At 38.7% G+C, this 19458-nt stretch overlaps 1 protein-coding gene across 1 annotated transcript in view; it reads left to right on the top strand.

Annotated features, from left to right (window-relative positions):
* The window catches only part of LOC121383904, a 180777-nt gene that overhangs the window by 149638 nt on the left and 11681 nt on the right, over window positions 1-19458 (top strand). Inside the window, exon 13 of the mRNA XM_041514002.1 lies at window positions 8954-9151. Within this exon, the coding sequence (XP_041369936.1) occupies window positions 8954-9151 (198 nt within the window). The remainder of the gene's footprint in view (window positions 1-8953; window positions 9152-19458) is intronic.

Below are 19458 nucleotides of genomic sequence, written 5' to 3'. Positions count from 1 at the left end.
TTCAAGTTTTTCAAAATTGATATATAAGAGTTCAAATTTGAAACTGCATTGCACCTGGAAGATTCTGCTTAATATTGTAAGAAGCATGCGCTTCCCTGCCTACCTCTAAACTGAAAACTATGCATCCCCAGTTATATGAAGAATTAATATATAACTGTCACCCCACCCCTTTTGTTGGCATCTTCTGATGCCTATGATACATTTATTTTGCGTATATTATAAAAGTAAATAAATAACAAAAGAAAAAAGATAACCCAGATAAAGGAAGTAAATGATATAATGAACGTTGATGTATTTTGCAGATGTCAAAATATGGTGGAATGTAACTAACAAATAAAACATGAATAACATTATTTTAAAGTATTTTAATTATTTTAAATAAGAAAAAGCATTAAAAAGCATTAATTATAAAAAAGAAACAGCGCTAACAGTTATTACAAGTGCTCTTTGAAGTTAACCAGACTGTGTCTGTAATTATTTACTATGCATTACGTAGTGATATTCTCCGCCAAGTACGAACACCGACACCCAAACACAGGATTAGTGTGTTCCGCTCAGTCGGCGATCTATTATTCTGTAATTATCACCTTAATCCTCCACGCTTGTTCTGATTAACCTGATTGACAATTCATTCGTCTTTAAAATATGGTAACGACAGTGTGATCAATCCACATGCGTTGAGTTTTGGAGGTGCATAGACTAATAAATGTTTATGGCGGGACCGAAGAATTAGTTTGAGAGATCGAGTTTATCGAATATTCGAAGTTTGAGTTTTCGAAGGACTTTACTACTAGTTTGTATAGCAATTCGGCCGGGACCGTCACTTAGATCGAGAGATCGAAATTTTCGAGATATTGAAGGTGGAGTTATCGAAGTTTGACTGTACTTGATTGTGTTTTGTAGCTTTACGAGAAGTAGTTCACTATTGAATAGTAGACTGTTCACCCAGACATTCAAATGGCATATTTTGTGTGCTGTGGTGGAGGAGTTCCCGGCAGCTTTAGCTACCGGAAAACTGTTGTCTGCTGTGAAGGTTTTGTCCCCATCTTTGTATAAGATATTGGGAGCTACCTTATTTTTTGGGATCAATTTTAACTTGGTCATGGACCAAGAAGTGGCAAAATGTGTCCCAGCAACCCAGTCCAGGAATGCTCATAAGTTCCAGTCAGTGTCGGCATTCAAGCCACCACCTGTCAAGAGATTGACTTTTCTTGACAGTTATCAGATACCTGTGGTGTCTGATTCGGACATGCAGTCGGGTAGTGCCCATAGTCCATTGAAGCAGGGACGTTTTCCAGGGAAGCAGGCACAGTTTTGGGGTACCAAGGGTGGTAAGCAGCCGGAATGAGGGTGCACAGACAATCGGTCTCTGCTATTGGAGGTTCCGTTAGCAGATCTTCGTGTGGGTGGCAGCTTGCATCATTTTATTCATCATTGGCGTGACCTGCCAGATCTGGGTTTTGTCTGTTGTCATAGTTGGATACAGGATTCCTTTTTCATCATCCCATCCACTGACATCGTCTCTCCGGTTACCTGCGGTACTGTCTGCGGACAGATAAGTACATGTACTTGTGGAGAAGATGGTTGTCAAGCTTCTCGACAAGAAAGCTATCCAGCAGGTGGATTCGGGCACTCAGAGATTTTATTCCCATCTGTTCTTCCCCCAGAAGGAGAATGGTGAGTGGTGGCCAATCTTAAACCTGAAGCCGCTGAATTCTTACGTCATTATTGAAGATTATATGAAGATGGAGACGATTCAATTGGTCAGGGCCTTGCTTCAGGTGGGGGAATGGGAGATGTATATCGATTTGAAGGATGCCTACCTATATGTACCAATCCATTGGGATTTTTGGAAATATTTGCGGTTCGTCTATGACGGCAGAGCGTACAAATTTCGAGTTCTGCTGTTCGGTTTGGGCACAAGCCCTCATGTCTTTACTCGGGTAGTCAAGGTGGTGGTGGGGCGCGTGCATCTATTAGGTATACGGATGCACAATTACCTGGACGACTGGTTAATTCCGGCTTCGTCACAGACGGCATGTCTCGAGGGTGTGGAACTCGTGATTGACATGATTATCCGATTGGGATTTATTCACGATTGGGTCAAGTTGGAATTTGCGCCGGCGCAGGTATTCACTTATCTTGGAGTTGTTTTCAACCTTGTGGAGGCATCCATTCATCCGACGGATTCTTGTTTTGAAGCAATGCATGACGGTGCGCACCCTTCATGTGTTGTTAGACCATCTCGAATCGCTGGCTGCGCTGAATTTGTGGTTCTGATGGTTCAAGAGACCGCTTCAATGGCATTTGTCCTGACCAAGTGTGGGATGGTCTCAATTGGGATTTTGTGATATTGTTGGGGCCTTGGTTCGTTCAAGAGTGTCTAGTGGACAAGCGTTTGTCCCGGGCCGTTCCGCTACACCCACTTTCTCCGGAGTTGGTCCTGTTTACCAATGGTGGGTGGGTCGACGTAGCCCAGTGGTAAAGCGTTCACTCGATGTGCTGTCGGTCCAGGACCGATCCCCGTTGGTGGACCCATTGGGCTATTTCTCGTTCCAGCCAGTGTTCCACAACTGGTGTAACAAAGGCTGTGGGATGGTGCATATAAAAGATCCCTTTCTGCTAATCGAAAAGAGTATCCCATGAAGTGGTGACAGCAGGTTTCCTCTCTCAATATGTGTGTGGTCTTGGAGGTTCTGGAATGGTGCAACAGTTGTGGAGTGGTGTTATCGGCCAAACACATTCCTTTGGAGTGGATACTACACCGGGAGATGGCTTATCGATTTCTGGAGTTGTGGGGAAGTCCTCAACTTGATATGTCTGCCAGTCAACTGAACAATCAGTTGCCAGTGTTTGTGTTGCCGGTGCCGACCCACTGGTACTGGAGTACAATGTGTTGAGCATGGAATGGAGGGGACTGGATTTTTACGCCTTCCCCCTGCCGGTTCTGCTTGGCAAGGTTCTGGCCAAGGTCAGACGGCAACCTTGTCTTGTAGCTCAAACCTGGTTTTCTCTGCTCCTGTCACTTTTAGTGCAGGAGCCGGTGCGCTTGCCGTTGATACTGGATCATTATGGACTCCCAGCTGCTGTTAGAAACCTCCAATAGCTTGTTGATTTCTGCACTGCCAAGATGAGTAAGCATCTCACTGGTGAACATGTCTGGATGTGGTGATTTCTAGTTCTTAAGTTTCTTTTGTGCTACTCATAGCTGATGGATTGTGATGGGTCAGTGCATGGGTTTTGTTGGTGAAGCAGTTCTTGTTCTCTCCCTTTGTTCTTTTCTTGCTTCTCGCTGCTGCTCAACACTTCATTATTGTCAGCTAGGCGATTAGCTGCTCGTTTCCATGGCAGCAATTCTCCATTTTGTTCCAGTGTGATCTTTTGTGTTCTGTTATCCTCATCATTCTTTTGTCAGTCTCCACAGTTTATGTCCATCTCTTTCTAGATTGAGATCTTCTGTCTTCAACTTTTGCATCTTGCCTGGATTTTTGCTTTTACCTGCTGGAGGTTCATGTTGTTCTCATGTGATGGTTGTTCTTCTACCATTTTTCTATCATCAGACTTGTCAATCTGCAGTTCTTGTAGTTGGTTACTCCAGTAGGGTGTGTAGTTTTTTGTAGTACCTCTTGGGATTGTCTCATGAGTTGCCTTGAGGATACAATCAATAAATTCCTTGACAATGTGTTTGATATCTCTTCCTTTAACTTGCAAATCCTTGATGAGAGTACTTATATGGTGTTTGAAAAGCCCGTGTTTGGCCTTCTAATGGTGATTTTGTGGGGTTTTTTTGGTGGTACGATGTTCTTTTGAAGACCGCCAGTGCCCTAGTACCTCCATCTTCAGCTCTTTAGGTTTTCTGTTAGGGTTACCTTAACCGTGGCTCCTGGATCAAGATCCTACCTGGGAAACATAGGGTTGATTTGGAATATGTAGTTTTCCTTCTCCTAGATAGATTGTCTTTCTTGACTTATGCCTTCTATCTGGTTGTCTATTTATCGATATCTGGGACTGGATTAGTGTCAGAGCATATCCTTACACTGACGGGTCGTGTAGACTGCACCTCTGGGGCTCCAGCTGCTCCGAGATCCCCCTCAGTTTAGCCTAGGTACCCGAGGGCCTAGTTGCCATGGTGTGCCAAGCTGTGAGAGCAGGGGGCACTGAGGGAGTCTTGTCTGGAGAGGTTATGTACTGGAAGGGTGGGACGTACATGTATTTATTACATACCCATTAAATCTTACTATATAAATACAGCTCTGAATACAAGAATTGAATACAACTTTCCGTATTCAACTCAACTTTGCCGGAACTATACCGTATTCAACGCTACTATTTATAGCACATGGTTACCGGGAATGCCCTTCGCGATATGTAAACAAAGTTTGTGCTTGGTTTGTTTAAAATGTTATTTTGTGGAAAATTTGAACTGAAAACAGACGAAAACGGTGACAAATATTTACAATTTAATGAGCGCGATACCAAAACTTGAGACGGGAACACTACTAACCAACGAGCTTTTAATCCACGATAGTTAGGCCTAAGGTCAACGACAGTCACTTTTTGGACCCTTGTTTTGGCTTCGTTACATCATACACAATTCTTATTCTTTTTCAATAAATAAAACATCTCCAGCCGTAATTGTGTGATATGATATATTTGACAAAAGGTACGTTTTATTTCTTTCATCTTTCAAAACTTCAAATTAATATTTTGTCCAAAATTATGAAAAAAAGAGAAAAAGTACCGCCCTGTAAACAGCGTTGTCTGCTTGTTATAGGAATTTGACAGGGGTCAAGGTTAGTAGACTAGTTTTTATTTTAATGTGTTATAATACAACTAATTTTGAATTTAAATGACGTCAGTATTCCAATGACGTCACTTTGCATCTCCTTACAATAACCATAAACTGGGTACATGACGTTTCCTTTTTTGAAAAATTCCAATGTAAAATTGCTATTGAATTTTTTTTTTCTAAACATTACTAATGCACCTGGATGTCTTTGAACAAAATCTTGTGATTAAATTTTTTTACCTTTTACGAAATATGGATTTCTAGTGAAATTACGGTAAGACATGCTATATTTATTGTGTACGATGCCAAAACAAGGGTGCGAAAAGTGACTGTCGTCGACTTTAGCAACAATGCCGTCTCCTCACATAGAAAACTTGAATGAACTGTCAACCGGATTATTCAGTGGAACGATGATTTATGGAGGCACATTTAATATAAACTTAAACTTTTCAGCAACGAATAATTCCATGAACATCAATAAAAGAAAACACACCGATGATGACTCGGACACTGAGTGAACAATTCTTGACATTTTTCTTCGTTGATAAAACTGGCATGCTGAAGGTTTTCTGACGTATTACGAGCAAATTAAATATTATATTGTTCGTGAATTTTAGCTATTACATTGTCTTTAAAAGGCATTTCAAACAATATGATTAAAATTATAGGTAACTTTTCACTCGTTCTTTCTTATTTCTGTTTATTGTTTAAATAGAACTATATTCCTATGTGTAATAATTGGTGGTTCTTCGGTCCGCGTAGTAACACAGCTGACCTAGTTGTGTAAATTTAGAAATCCGCGTCATTAGCTAGCAGTGTTACAATTTCTAAATTATTATTTGGAAAAAATTTTCCAATTTAGGGTATGTAATAAATACAAAACTACATATATGTGGGTTTCTGATTTCTGTATTCCACTCGTGTATTTCCTGCCGGAAACACCTCTGCCTGCGGCATCGGGGTTTCCTAAAGGAAATACACTCATGGAATACAGAAATCAGAAAACCACATATGTGTAGTTTTGTCTATATATATACTCTTCAAAAAAAGAAACGCAAAAGGGTACAAATGTGTTATAACTCCGATTTTATGTTTCCTACCGGTTCATGTTTTGTGAATATAAGGTCATTGCATGTCCCAAACACATTCCCACGGTTATATTCGATAAAACGCAGCTACTGTACAATAAAGTTCCAAAATGTGAATATTCGCAAAAACGCAGCCACGTGCAAACCATGTCACCACTGCACGTGCGTTGTCTGCACGTGCAACATGAACACCGACAGTATAAAAGTGCAGGGTGTTCGCTTGCCTGGCCTCTGTATCTGGCCGACAGTTGACAATCCAGGACATGCCACGTCTCAGTGAACCGCAGAGAAACAATGCCATCGGCCGACTAGACGCAGGCGAATCCAGAACGGCCATTGCCAGGGCATTCCATGTGTCCCCAAGCACCATCTCCAGACTGTGGGACCGTTACCAGCAACATGGATCAACACGTGACCTCCCTAGATCTGGTCGACCACGGGTCACTACCCCCGGGCAGGACCGCTACATCCGGGTACGCCACCTTCGGGAACGATTGACTGCTGCCACCTCCACAGCCGCAGCAATACCAGGTTTGCGCAGGATATCCGACCAGACCGTACGGAACCGCCTACGTGAGGTAGGAATTCGTGCCAGACGTCCAGTTCGAGGTGTCATCTTAACACCACAACACCGTCGACTCCGACTGCAGTGGTGCCAAATTCATCGACAATGGCCTCAACTGCGATGGAGACGGGTGTGGTTCAGTGACGAGTCCCGATTTCTGCTCCGACGTCATGATGGAAGATGTCGCGTGTATAGGCGTCGTGGTGAACGTTATGCGGCAAACTGCGTGCAGGAAGTGGACAGATTCGGCGGGGGTAGTGTCATGGTGTGGGCAGCCATCTCACACACTGGCAGAACTGACCTGGTCCACGTGCAGGGCAACCTGAATGCACAGGGCTACATTGACCAGATCCTCCGGCCACACATCGTTCCAGTTATGGCCAACGCCAACGCAGTGTTCCAACATGACAACGCCAGGCCTCACACAGCACGTCTCACAACGGCTTTCCTACAGAACAACAACATTAATGTCCTTCCTTGGCCATCGATATCACTCGAACCCAATTGAGCATCTATGGGACGAGTTGGACCGACGCCTCCGACAGCGACAACCACAGCCCCAGACCCTGCCCGAACTGGCAGCAGCCTTGCAGGCCGAGTGGGCCACCATCCCCCGGGACGTCATCCGTACTCTGGTTGCTTCAATGGGCAGGCGGTGCCAGGCAGTTGTCAACACACGCTGAGGCCACACCCGGTATTGACTCCAGATGACCTTGACCTTGGTGGTGTGTCCTATCACTTACTCACAATGGACTAGAGTGAATTGTGAACAATCCTGCAACATTTGGTAATTATCGGACTCACCATTCAATAATTAAATCAATTCTCCAAATGTTACGACAATGTGGTTTTGCGTTTCTTCTTTTGAAGAGTATATATATATATATATATATATATCTATATATATATATATCTACAGGGTTTAAGCTGGACTTGAAACATTATTAGCAATTTGGCTAATCTGATCCAAAAATCTGTAGCCAAATTAAGGCTCTTTTTAAAGTAATTTATTCCTAACCCATAATTTCTGAATGAATATGGGTGTCCATGCCCAGTTACTACTTTAAAAAATGTATCCATCAGTTCTGCCCCGTTTTAAAATCCACTAATTATATATGTGCGATGATAAAAAATATTACATGCAACTAAATTGCAATCGTAATTTTCAGCTAAAATAAAGATAGAGTTAAACAGTTTAATCAGCATTTTAACAATACTTTATGATATATCAGGCAAACGGTATTCCATGAACAATCAATCGAGACATGTCGGCTTTTTCTGCATGCAAGAAATCACTTGATACCAGCCACATGGAGGAAGCGAAAAGGAGTGAGCTATTCCGATTGACAAAAATAAAGCTGGTCACGGAATCCGATGGAAGTGGCTCAAAACAAGCATGCACAAAGTAGATGTATAAATAACAAATAGCGAGACTAATGCTGTGTTCGTGTTTACTCGGAAGTTGTTATTTCCGACTTGTAAACTTATTTCCGACCTGTATGCGTTTTAATGTATTGACTCCTCAAAAACAAATAGCGGAAGAAAATGAAACAGGATTCATGAATTAGATTTTTGGCAATTTGATAATGAAATATTTCCGCATTTGGCGATTTGGTTAACAATATATATATATATATATATATATATATATATATATATATATATATTATTTCTGTAAGACTTATGGATGATAGAATTAAACAAAATAACAAATCATTGTTTGAAAAAACAAAAATAGTTTTTTCGAAATTTCGAAAATCGAATGATGGACCCATTAATCTAAAAACTGTCAAATATATATCACCGGTATATATTTATTTTAATTGATTATAAATATAATTACTTTCATAACATGTATGAATTCTTGTTATAATTCCCTCCAAATGATCTCACATACTATTAATAAGGTATGAATTCTCTTTTAATGGGTATCTTAAGTCTGCTTGGGAAATGATTATCTCTACTTCTGTGCTCCCCCTCAGATCATACATTGGCCAGTTATAATTACCTGTTAATCATGATTGGTTGGACCTTTGGCGATGTCCGAACGTTATTTCTGACATTACCCAACTAATTTTTATGACTATAACCCCATTGTAGAGTCTCAGACCATTCGTTATACATTCAGTATAACTAAGCAACGTTCCTCAGTTTCTGTTACATGATTATTTAATAAGTGAAGTTAATAAAAAATATAGCTAGAGATAAAAGCAATAAAAAAATATAAAACTTAACGAAAAAAAAAAAAAAAAATGAAATGATAGATCAGATGAAACCCATGAATACTACAACATCAACAATTTCTAATTGACATGCATAAAAATGGATTATCATTATCTTATTTTTGGATGTAAATACAATAGAATCTTATTTCAGTTGAGTTGTATTGTAGGATGGCTCACAACATGATCGGTCTGTTATGTTGCATTGTGTAATATGGGCTAGACTTAAGATTGATCTATTCGACATGAGCTGAGGCCAGTGATTTTTCTTACTTGTACTGTGTTTCAGGTCTAAACGGGACGTCTCTGATGCACAGTGCCTGGCAGGATGGCTCCTGGGTTGACTTTGCGCTGTTTGAGGGAACAGTGCCTGAACATACAGATGAGGAGCAAGTGGTTTTCATGGACAAGGAACTATTTTACATGTGGAATTATGGTCCGGCTTCCACAATAGAAGGCTGCTTTGTGTGCCAGTATAAGCAACTGGGTTTGTACACATTTTGGAACGTTTTGCTAATTTAACATGGTGTTTCCCTGAACCTTGCAAGCCTTCAAAAAAAGTTTATTTATTTATTATTATTATTTTTTTATCTATTGAAAAGTAATTTATGTGAATACTGTAAATAAAATAAATGCATCAAGTGTTTGAGACCAACAACAGCATCCAGATATCTTGGAGATACCAGGTTTTGATTTAAGAACCCAGTACAGGGCTCGAACGTAAGAATTTATCACCCGCAGCAATTAAAACAAAAAATTGCCGTCGATGAAAGGGCCGACCGACAGCAATTAAAACAACAAACTGCCGTCGATGAAAGGGCCGACCGACAGCAATTAAAACAACAAACTGCCGTCGGTGAAAGGGCCGACCGACGGCAATTTGGAGTATGTCGATAGCAATTTTTTAAAACTGACTTTTACAGCAATTAAACTTGACCTAAAGGTTATTTTTCTGTATGTACATGTAGTCAAATTTGTTCTATTTATGTCAGTAAACTTGAGAAACAAGAATTTATTATAAATGGAATCATGGACTACTAGCATACGCTAACATTTAAAGGAACCTGGTGTTTCTGAGACAAGTTGCCCAAGTTTTCGGTGAATATGACTTGAAAATTGTTCTATGGGTGACATTAAATTGTATACAGTGTTCTCGCTGGGTGAAAATTAAAGGAGGATGGTCGTGCATCCCCCCCACCCCACGCCCCAATTTGAAAAAAAACAACCAAAGAAACAAACAAAAAACCCCCTGAAAACCAAAAAAGAAAAGAAAAGAAAAAGGCACATTTGGTTACTGTTATCGTTGTATGTTGGTTGACTTTGTTTTGCTCCTCCGTATCTGGTACTCAAAAGTTGCTACGATGTACAAGCTGCCTTATTTTTGTGCACTGTTAGTTAAAATGTAGTTCAGTTAAAACAGAGTGTCGCTCTGACATTCACGGGTATTCGTTTTGCTAAACCGATTTTATTTTAATAAAGATTTTAAGATATCTGAAAAATAATAAAGAATTATTTTTTAAGTGATCCCCTACTGTGGGATACAAAAATTCTGTTCTTTTTATTTCCATCTTTATCGAGTGAATCTTCATGTTGACCAGCCTGTCTGACCTCTCGATAAAGGAATATATTAATATTTTCATGGCTAGAATAGTTGCTTGTGAGGTTATACATGGCTAGACACTCTAAACCGTCATTACTGCTGAGAACAGTAGCTGCATGGTCAGGTTATTCATGGCTAGACACTCAACCGTCGTTACTGCTCAGAACAGTTGCTCGTGAGGTTATACATGGCTAGACACTAAACTGTCATTACTGCTGAGAACAGTAGCTGGTGAGGTTATTCACGGCTAGACACTCTAAACTGTCGTTACTGCTGAGAACGGTAGCTGGTCAGGTTATTCATGGCTAGACACTCTAGACCGTCGTGACTGCTGAGAACGGTATCTGGTCAGGTTATTCATGACTAGACACTCTAAATCGTGACTGCTGAGAACAGTAGCTGGTCAGTTTATTCATGTATAGACACTCTAAACCATGACTGCTGAGAACGGTAGCTGGTCAGGTTATTCGTGGCTAGACACTCTAAATCGTGACTGCTCAGAACAGTAGCTGGTGAGGTTATTCATGGCTAGATACTCTAAACATGACTGCTGAGAACAGTAGCTGGTCAGGTTATTCATGGCTAGACACTCTAAACTTTGACTGCTGAGAACGGTAGTTGGTCAGGTTATTCATGGCTAGACACTCTAAATTGTGACTGCTGAGAACGGTAGTTGGTCAGGTTATTCATGGCTAGACACTAAACCGTGACTGCTGAGAACGGTATCTGGTCAGGTTATTCATGGCTAGACACTCTAAATTGTGACTGCTGAGAACGGTAGTTGGTCAGGTTATTCATGGCTAGACACTCTAAACCGTGACTGCATGCTGAGAACGGTAGCTGGTCAGATTATTCATGGCTAGACACTCTAAACTATCGTTACTGCTGAGAACAGTAGCTGGTTAGGTTATTCATGGCTAGAAACTCTAAACATGGCTGCTGAGAAAGGTAGCTGGTCAGGTTATTCATGGCTAGACACAATAAACTGCCGTGACTGCTAAGAACAGTAGCTGGTCAGGTTATTCATGGCTAGACACTCTAAATCGTCATTACTGCTGAGAACAGTAGCTGGTCAGGATATTCATGGCTAGACACTCTAAACTGTTGTTACTGCTGAGAACAGTAGCTGGTGAGGTTATTCATGGATAGACACTCTAAACCGTCGTTACTGCTGAGAACGGTAGCTGGTCAGGTTATTCATGGCTAGACACTAAACCGTCGTTAAACGGTAGCTGGTCAGGTTATTCATGGCTAGACACTCTAAACTGTCATTACTGCAGAGAACAGTAGCTGGTTAGGTTATTCATGGCTAGACACTCTAAACCGTCATTACTGCTGAGAACAGTAGCTGGTTAGGTTATTCATGGCTAGACACTCTAAACCGTGACTACTGAGAACGGTAGCTGGTTAGGTTATTCATGGCTAGACACTCTAAACTGTCATTACTGCTGAGAACAGTAGCTGGTGAGGTTATTCATGGCTAGACACTCTAAACTGTCATTACTGCTGAGAACAGTAGCTGGTCAGGTTATTCATGGCTAGACATCTAAACCGTTGTTACTGCTGAGAATGGTAATTGGTCAGGTTATTCATGGCTAGACACTCTAAACCGTCATTACTGCTGAGAACAGCAGCTGGTTAGGTTATTCATGGCTAGACACTCTAAACATGACTGCTGATGACTGCTGAGAACAGTAGCTGGTCAGGTTATTCATGGCTAGACACACTAAACATGACTGCTGAGAACAGTAGCTGGTGAGGTTATTCATGGATAGACACTCTAAACCGTTGTTACTGCTGAGAACGGTAGCTGGTCAGTTTATTCATGGCTAGACACTCTAAATCGTGACTGCTGAGAACAGTAGCTGGTCAGTTTATTCATGTATAGACACTCTAAACCATGACTGCTGAGAACAGTAGCTGGTCAGGTTATTCATGGCTAGACACTCTAAACATGACTGCTGAGAACAGTAGCTGGTCAGTTTATTCATGTATAGACACTCTAAACCATGACTGCTGAGAACAGTAGCTGGTCAGGTTATTCATGGCTAGACACACTAAACATGACTGCTGAGAACAGTAGCTGGTCAGGTTATTCATGGCTAGAAACACTAAATCGTGACTGCTGAGAACAGTAGCTGGTCAGGTTATTCATGGCTAGACACTCTAAATCGTGACTGCTGAGAACAGTAGCTGGTCAGGTTATTCATGGCTAGACACACTAAACCGTGACTGCTGAGAACAGTAGCTGGTCAGTTTATTCATGTATAGACACTCTAAACCGTGTGCTGAGAACGGTAGCTGGTCAGGTTATTCATGGCTAGACACACTAAATCGTGACTGCTGAGAACGGTAACTGGTCAGGTTATTCATGGTTAGATACTCTAAATCGTGACTGCTGAGAACGGTAGCTGGTCAGGTTATTCATGTATAGACGCTCTAAACCGTGACTGCTGAGAACAGTAGCTGGTCAGGTTATTCGTGGCTAGACACTCTAAACCGTCGTTACTGCTGAGAACGGTAGCTGGTCAGGTTATTCATGTATAGACACTCTAAACCGTGACTGCTGAGAACGGTAGCTGGTCAGGTTATTCATGGCTAGACACTCTAAACCGTCGTTACATTTAGGGGTAATTTTTGATTCAAAACCATGAAAATTTGACCTGAATAATAACATATAATCCATTGCCGTTAAAGTGAGTTAGGTAGGAAGCCCTATACATCTTCAAAAACAATTCAGATATCATTAGGGGACCTTAACAGATGAAAAGAAATGTATGCACTCATGCACCCAATCTTTAAAAGTATATTAATGCCAAAAGGTCGCATCCTTTACACTTTACATTAGAATATTTAGAGTTGGGAATTTAATTATGAAAATTAAAAATAATATCTTGACCTGTCTTAGTTCCCAAGCATGCCAGCAGGAACTGGAGGTTCAATTTTGCAAAGAACATACTATACATGGGCAGGAATTAATGGTACATGTATCTACTAGTACTGGCCACTTCCATTTACCCTTTTGTAATTGATGCATCGACTAACGTGAGAGCCCCCCTCTTAGGAATCTGGCCTTTTACAAGGAACAAACACCAGGGCTCACCCTGTCCATTGACAAATTAGCCAGCTGCTGATTTTCATGCAAAGTAGCTACATTTAGTCTTTGGCATATAAAATGTTCTTTAAATTAGTCACTTCTAAATACTTTTTTAGTAAACTCTCGACATCTATATCTGAAAATTGGCTAAAACTAAATTTCTTCCAGTGTGATCCCTGAAACATCTATATGTAATTACCAATCACTACAGTGAAAGTGTTTTAGCATAAGGGACACAGATTCATCAACATGTGGCAGTTCAACATCCATATGATATATTGATCTCTTCCTTTAAATTCTTACAAGTCCCCACCCACCCCGCCAGGGTTTCTGCTAGAGGGTTAATTGGGTAATCTAACATTTTTGGCAGATTTTATTATTTTAAGTTAATTTTTTGACAAAATAAATTACTCTTATCATAACTGTATGCTTTTCTTAACCCTATAACCCTAAAGTAACCCATTTTATTTCTGGGGGGTGCCCCCCTCCCCCCCATACCCCCTGCTGACTGGTTGCATTCAACTCCATAGCACCATACCCAAAAATATATTTCTGTCAGAAACACTACCCCGATCCTAGGTACCATGCAGCAACTAATTGTTCAATATAGGTAGCAGCTCTATAAATGTATCTTCTTTAGTGTCTTCCTAAACAATGTAATTCATCTTTAGTATAATGATCAGATAACTATTAAAAATGTAAAACATAACATTTTATGCAAAGGCTGCAATAGCTGAAATTTACCAGTTGAATTCTTATTTTGACAAGGAGGTTCAGGATGCACTGACTGGAATATTAGTACTGCAAGTATGAGTGAGCGTAAACAGGCAATATTATTTGAGTGATATTTGCCACTGAAAAAGGTGGGTGGTGCTAACCCCTTCTAAATCCATCCCTGAAAAAAGAATACTTAACTTTTCTGCTAAAACATTTTTAACAGTTTACTGAAAAAAAAGGCAGTAAAACAAATACAATTTGTTTGCAATATGATGCTTACAGCCTAATGTTCACTTTCTGAAATCACATGTATAACACACGTAACAAATTTATGTAATACACATAACACTACGTTTTAATGATTTGGCAAACAAATATCTGAGTAATAAGATTATTCTTTTCTGATAAATATTAACTTATATTTTGGTGATTAAAAGCAACATACAACATTTTATTATCACTTGTAAACTCACAGAACTTTGGCAAGTTTCAAATCTGATAAAAAAAATGTCTGTCGCGTGAATTTAACACACGTAACACAATCAAATCTAAGCCATTACAAATAAGTTTGCGATTTAGCCAATGTTTCTTGTTTTATTTTGTGAAGTACTAAAGTACCGTATTTTCCCATGTATTATGCGCACCGGTGTATAATGCGCACTCGCCACTTTGAAAGTTTATTCCAAGAAAAAAACCCATAAATATAATGCGCACCGTTTTTTTAAACCACAAAATCGACAGTGAATGCAAGATGTACCATTTTCCCCCTCACCAAAATTAACGAAAAGCGAAAGAAGCGGTATATTCAAGAAACAAAACTTAAGTTAGGTATTTGAGTACAATGACCTACATGTCACATTAAACAAAGGCTAGTACTTGCGTACTTACATGTCACAGACTCACACGTGCATAAATCAAAACAAAGTTATATACCCCACACACTGTAAATGACTAATAAATATATGAAAACAAAAATATAGCATATTACATTTCATTCTCGTGGCTAACGTGAATGCGCGAGATTTCTAAATTTATAATAGTGTGGTATATTTCCGGTTTGCCGGAAATGGCCGAATTAAATCTCATGAAAATTTAAAATATTTACGGTCCAGTTTTGTCATTTTTGTGCACTTTTTGGCGAGGTATGGATACTTTTGTAGATTTATTTTGCATTTATTACATCCATCACAAGTGAAAAGCGATTTTTAAGAGGGTTTATTTGGCGTTTCGTTGTAATGAACACTGTCAATAACCTGTAAAGTTCCGTAAACTACCGATCGGCGATTTTTCATGGGTGATCGCTGGACATTTTTAAAAGATATTTTTTCTATTGCTATATCGCACCCCCATTTTTAACCTGTATTTTCTGGGAAAAAAGTGCGCATAATACACGGGAACATACGGTAGGATTATTACTAATCAGTAGGTTATAACAGGAGCCTTTTTATAAATTTCTAATTTACACATATTTTCACCCAAAGTGAATCTGAATTAGTGTAACAAACGTAACGTGGAATGAGCCAGTAATGGTTTATGAGTATCTGGTGAGTGTATGGTGAAATAATATTTCTTCTCACCTTTTTTTGTCACCATGTGCACCATAAAATTTAATATTAGGTTACCCATACAACACCCCATTTGGCATGGATCAGTGACGTCATAATCCAAAATGGCGGTCTTTAATAACATTTAATATTAGGTTAACCATACAACATCCCACTTGGCATGGATCAGTGACGTCATAATCCAAAATGGCTGTCTTTAATAAAATTTAATATTAGGTTAACCATACAACACCCCACTTGGCATGGATCAGTGACATCATAATCCAAAATGGCCGTCTTTAATAAAATTTAATATTAGGTTAACCATGCAACACCCCACTTGGCATGGATCAGTGACGTCATAATCCAAAATGGCCGTCTTTAATACAATTTTGTATACATTATCCTTGTGTGCATAACATATCTTTTTAAATGTTAATAGAGTATGACTCATTTTAATTTTTAATACCATATTATAGGCCTTCAAATAACTCGGCTTAGAATTATAAAAACAGTCCTTCACGATTTGGGGTCCAGGGCCAGACTAGAAACCAATATGGCGCCTTAGTTCTTATTTCATGATAATGATGAAGATACAGCTCCCCAGTTTTGTAAACTCGAAGTACTTTGCCGTCAAAACTTTAAAACAGTGTATTCCAACCATGACCTTTGACTGTTACCTATTTCAGAAAATGTAAAATTCAGTATAATAGGGCCTGATCAGGGTTGTTGAAGAAGGCACAAGTAAGGCTGTGCAATGTGAAATACACCTAACTAATGTATCAGAAAGCCCAAATAATATTACTGAAGTTAACTCAATTGACAAATTAATGTTCACTATTTACAGTAATAAAAAATAGACATGAAACTTTTCCAAAATTAATATTTGAAATGACTTGCTCGTACCTGAAAAATGTAAATATTTTTTTTATAAATAAAATATTATTTGATTAAATAATATTTATACTTCATTATTAAGATAGTAAAATATGTTGTGTGACAACTTTAGGGCCATTCAAATATTACATAATGCTCGAGGGGGTGGATGGATGGATGTACAAACGTTATGTAGTGTTACATGGGATGCACGCTTTTTTATCACTAAAATATTTTATTTGTTTTTAATGTGTTTTTTCCTTCTCATAAACACTGTCACAGCAAGAGTGTTTAATGTAGGTAGTTATGCTATAGTTCTTCCCACAAGGAACGCCTTTTTTCATACTATGAAATTTACTACAAAGTATTTATTTCTAAGCGATTGTTTTCTAAACTGCTCACAAAAAATACATATACACATGTATATATTTGTAAAACATGTTAATTTTATTTTGTATGTAAAACCAAACTGAAATTAGTTACAAAAAACCATATTTGTAGGAGGATGGGACAAACTAAAGATGTAAACACACAATGATGATTATAAATTGAGTTGAAATACATGCATATCTGCGCCATTGGTGGAGTGGGGTGGGTGGGCATGGAACCAATATTAGGGGGCCAACCCACACTATGTATGTATGTATGTATGATTTTATAAAATTTAATAGTTTAAAAAAAGGTTTCATTGGGGGGTTGGCGGCATGACCCCATGCCCCCCATGCCCCCCCCCCCCCCCCATACCAACCCACACCTACCTCCGGCCACTGATGTGCGCTTTCTCAAATAGCAAAATAAACCAAATCAAATTATATCAGTTTATTCATAAATACATAAACAGCATCTTAAAATTATATTACACCCATAGCATGTCTTGTTTGGAAATGGGGGAGGTCTTCAAGCTTTACATAATATAAAAAAACAAAACATTGTGGGTTGTATGGTTTAGCGTTACAGGAGGGAGGGTGTCTAATTTTAACACAAATATTTAAACGGCCCCTTAGTCTGTATCTATTTTCCTTCTTGGATTTGTGATTTTTTTCTGATTAAAGTATAAAGTTAAAGTCTGTTTTTTTTAACGACACCACTTGAGCACATTGATTTATTAATCATCGGCTACTGGATGTTCAACATTTATTAATTTCAAAATATAGTCTTAATGAGAAAACCTACTACATTATTAGCTAGGGATATATATTTTATATTCACCACCCATAGACAGAATAACACATACCACAGTCTTTAATATACCAGTTGTGGTGCTCTGGCTGGGACGAGAAATAGCCCTAGTACTTTGTATTCTGGGACTAATGTAGCCTAATCACTGTTAACCAGTCAAAAGAAGAGAAAAGGATGTTGGACTTCTTTCTCACATCCGATATTAAAATGTCCACTTCTATTGAACATTAGTTTCCCTTACGGGGCCTCTTTGTCAGGGGTTCGGACGCTTGCATAGTATCCATTCTGAAAAATCAGCTGTACCAACATGACATATAGAGAGAATTACTTCCTTGATGACTTCACAGAAAGATACCCCACCTTTTCTATTTCCACTTAACCTTTAGACTACTGGATTAATTTTTAACAAAAACCATGTTGAGTGGGTACAAGTTTATAATTTTTACTCACATATATTCACTTAAATGTTTCATAAATACATGAAATAAAGTTCATATATGAATCGGTAAGTATTATTTTCGTGTCTTTTTTTTAAATTTTTTACTATTTTAGATCGGCTAATGGTGATTAAAATTAGGCAAAAAATCAAAAAAGTTGCGTTTACTTACGGGCATTTGTGGCCAGCTGTCCAGTATTTATGTCCATTATTCCCGATAACAGTGGTTTTCTGACCAGAATTTTTTTTTAAACCCGAACTACGATTCATATTGCAATATTTGGTAATTTTCGTTGTTGGTAAAACGATCAAATTTATTATCAAATTAGCTGTTACAATCAGCTATCGATCCCTGAAAATGACCGCGACGTGCCGCCATTGTTGTCAAGCGAAAATACTTGCCGAAAACCACTTTTTGAACTCAAAATTTCAAGGTATTTTCAACTGAAAAAATCAAAACAAAAACCACCATTTTGAAAAATAAATCTTTTTTCTTCAATTATATTTCCGTTTCCGGTGAGTGTCGTGTGCAAAACGGCGGGAAATATGAATTGGGGAATGCACTGTATACAGTGTACAGTATATCGACTGACGTGACGTCGGGCGAGATATCTCATCTGCAGTAGTCAGAAGGTTAATGAGAGTTCTCATTTTTGTTTACGATAAATATCATAAATTATGACACACTAAGAGAACTTTACGATACCTTTGAAAATCTGTTGTATCTTAAATCTACAACATTCGTATTTTGCTCTTAAATAGCTACAATATGTTGTAGCTAAGATGGCTTCGAAAATACGGGCCCAGGAGATTGACTTTGTGATCACATGCAAGCAAACAATCAACACACTGAATCGATCAACACACTGAATCAATCAACACACTGAATCAATCAACACACTGAATTGATCTCTTGGAACTGCAAGGAAGTAATGCATTGATTTTAGGCCCATAGACAATGTGCCCTTTATGAGAATTGATAAAAAATAATTTTATATATATGTACACTAAGGATTAACAACAAGAATTAATAAATTATGACATGTGTCAGCCTGAAAGTTTTCAAAAACATTTGCTTAGTATATTTAGTCACAGCTGTGAATTTTCTCCGAAACATATGATGTATTTGTAATTTCAATTCTTCATTATTAAAAGGTAACTTTTATAAATAATGAATCAAACAACTCGATCCCTTCTTCTAAATGAGATGTGAAATTGTTCTTTAAGAATTTTATTCAGGCTTCACAATCCATCAGTTTGATCAACTCATATGTTTAGGCCTATTTACTTATATTTCCATACGTCATTACTTTTACTTTTAAGCCAGCAGTATAATAGAGTAGTG

This window comes from Gigantopelta aegis, chromosome 10, assembly GCF_016097555.1.
Source record: "Gigantopelta aegis isolate Gae_Host chromosome 10, Gae_host_genome, whole genome shotgun sequence".
In the NCBI taxonomy this organism is placed as follows: domain Eukaryota; kingdom Metazoa; phylum Mollusca; class Gastropoda; order Neomphalida; family Peltospiridae; genus Gigantopelta; species Gigantopelta aegis.
Note: the sequence above shows the minus strand (reverse complement) of the source record. Positions and strands in the feature narration are given on the sequence as shown.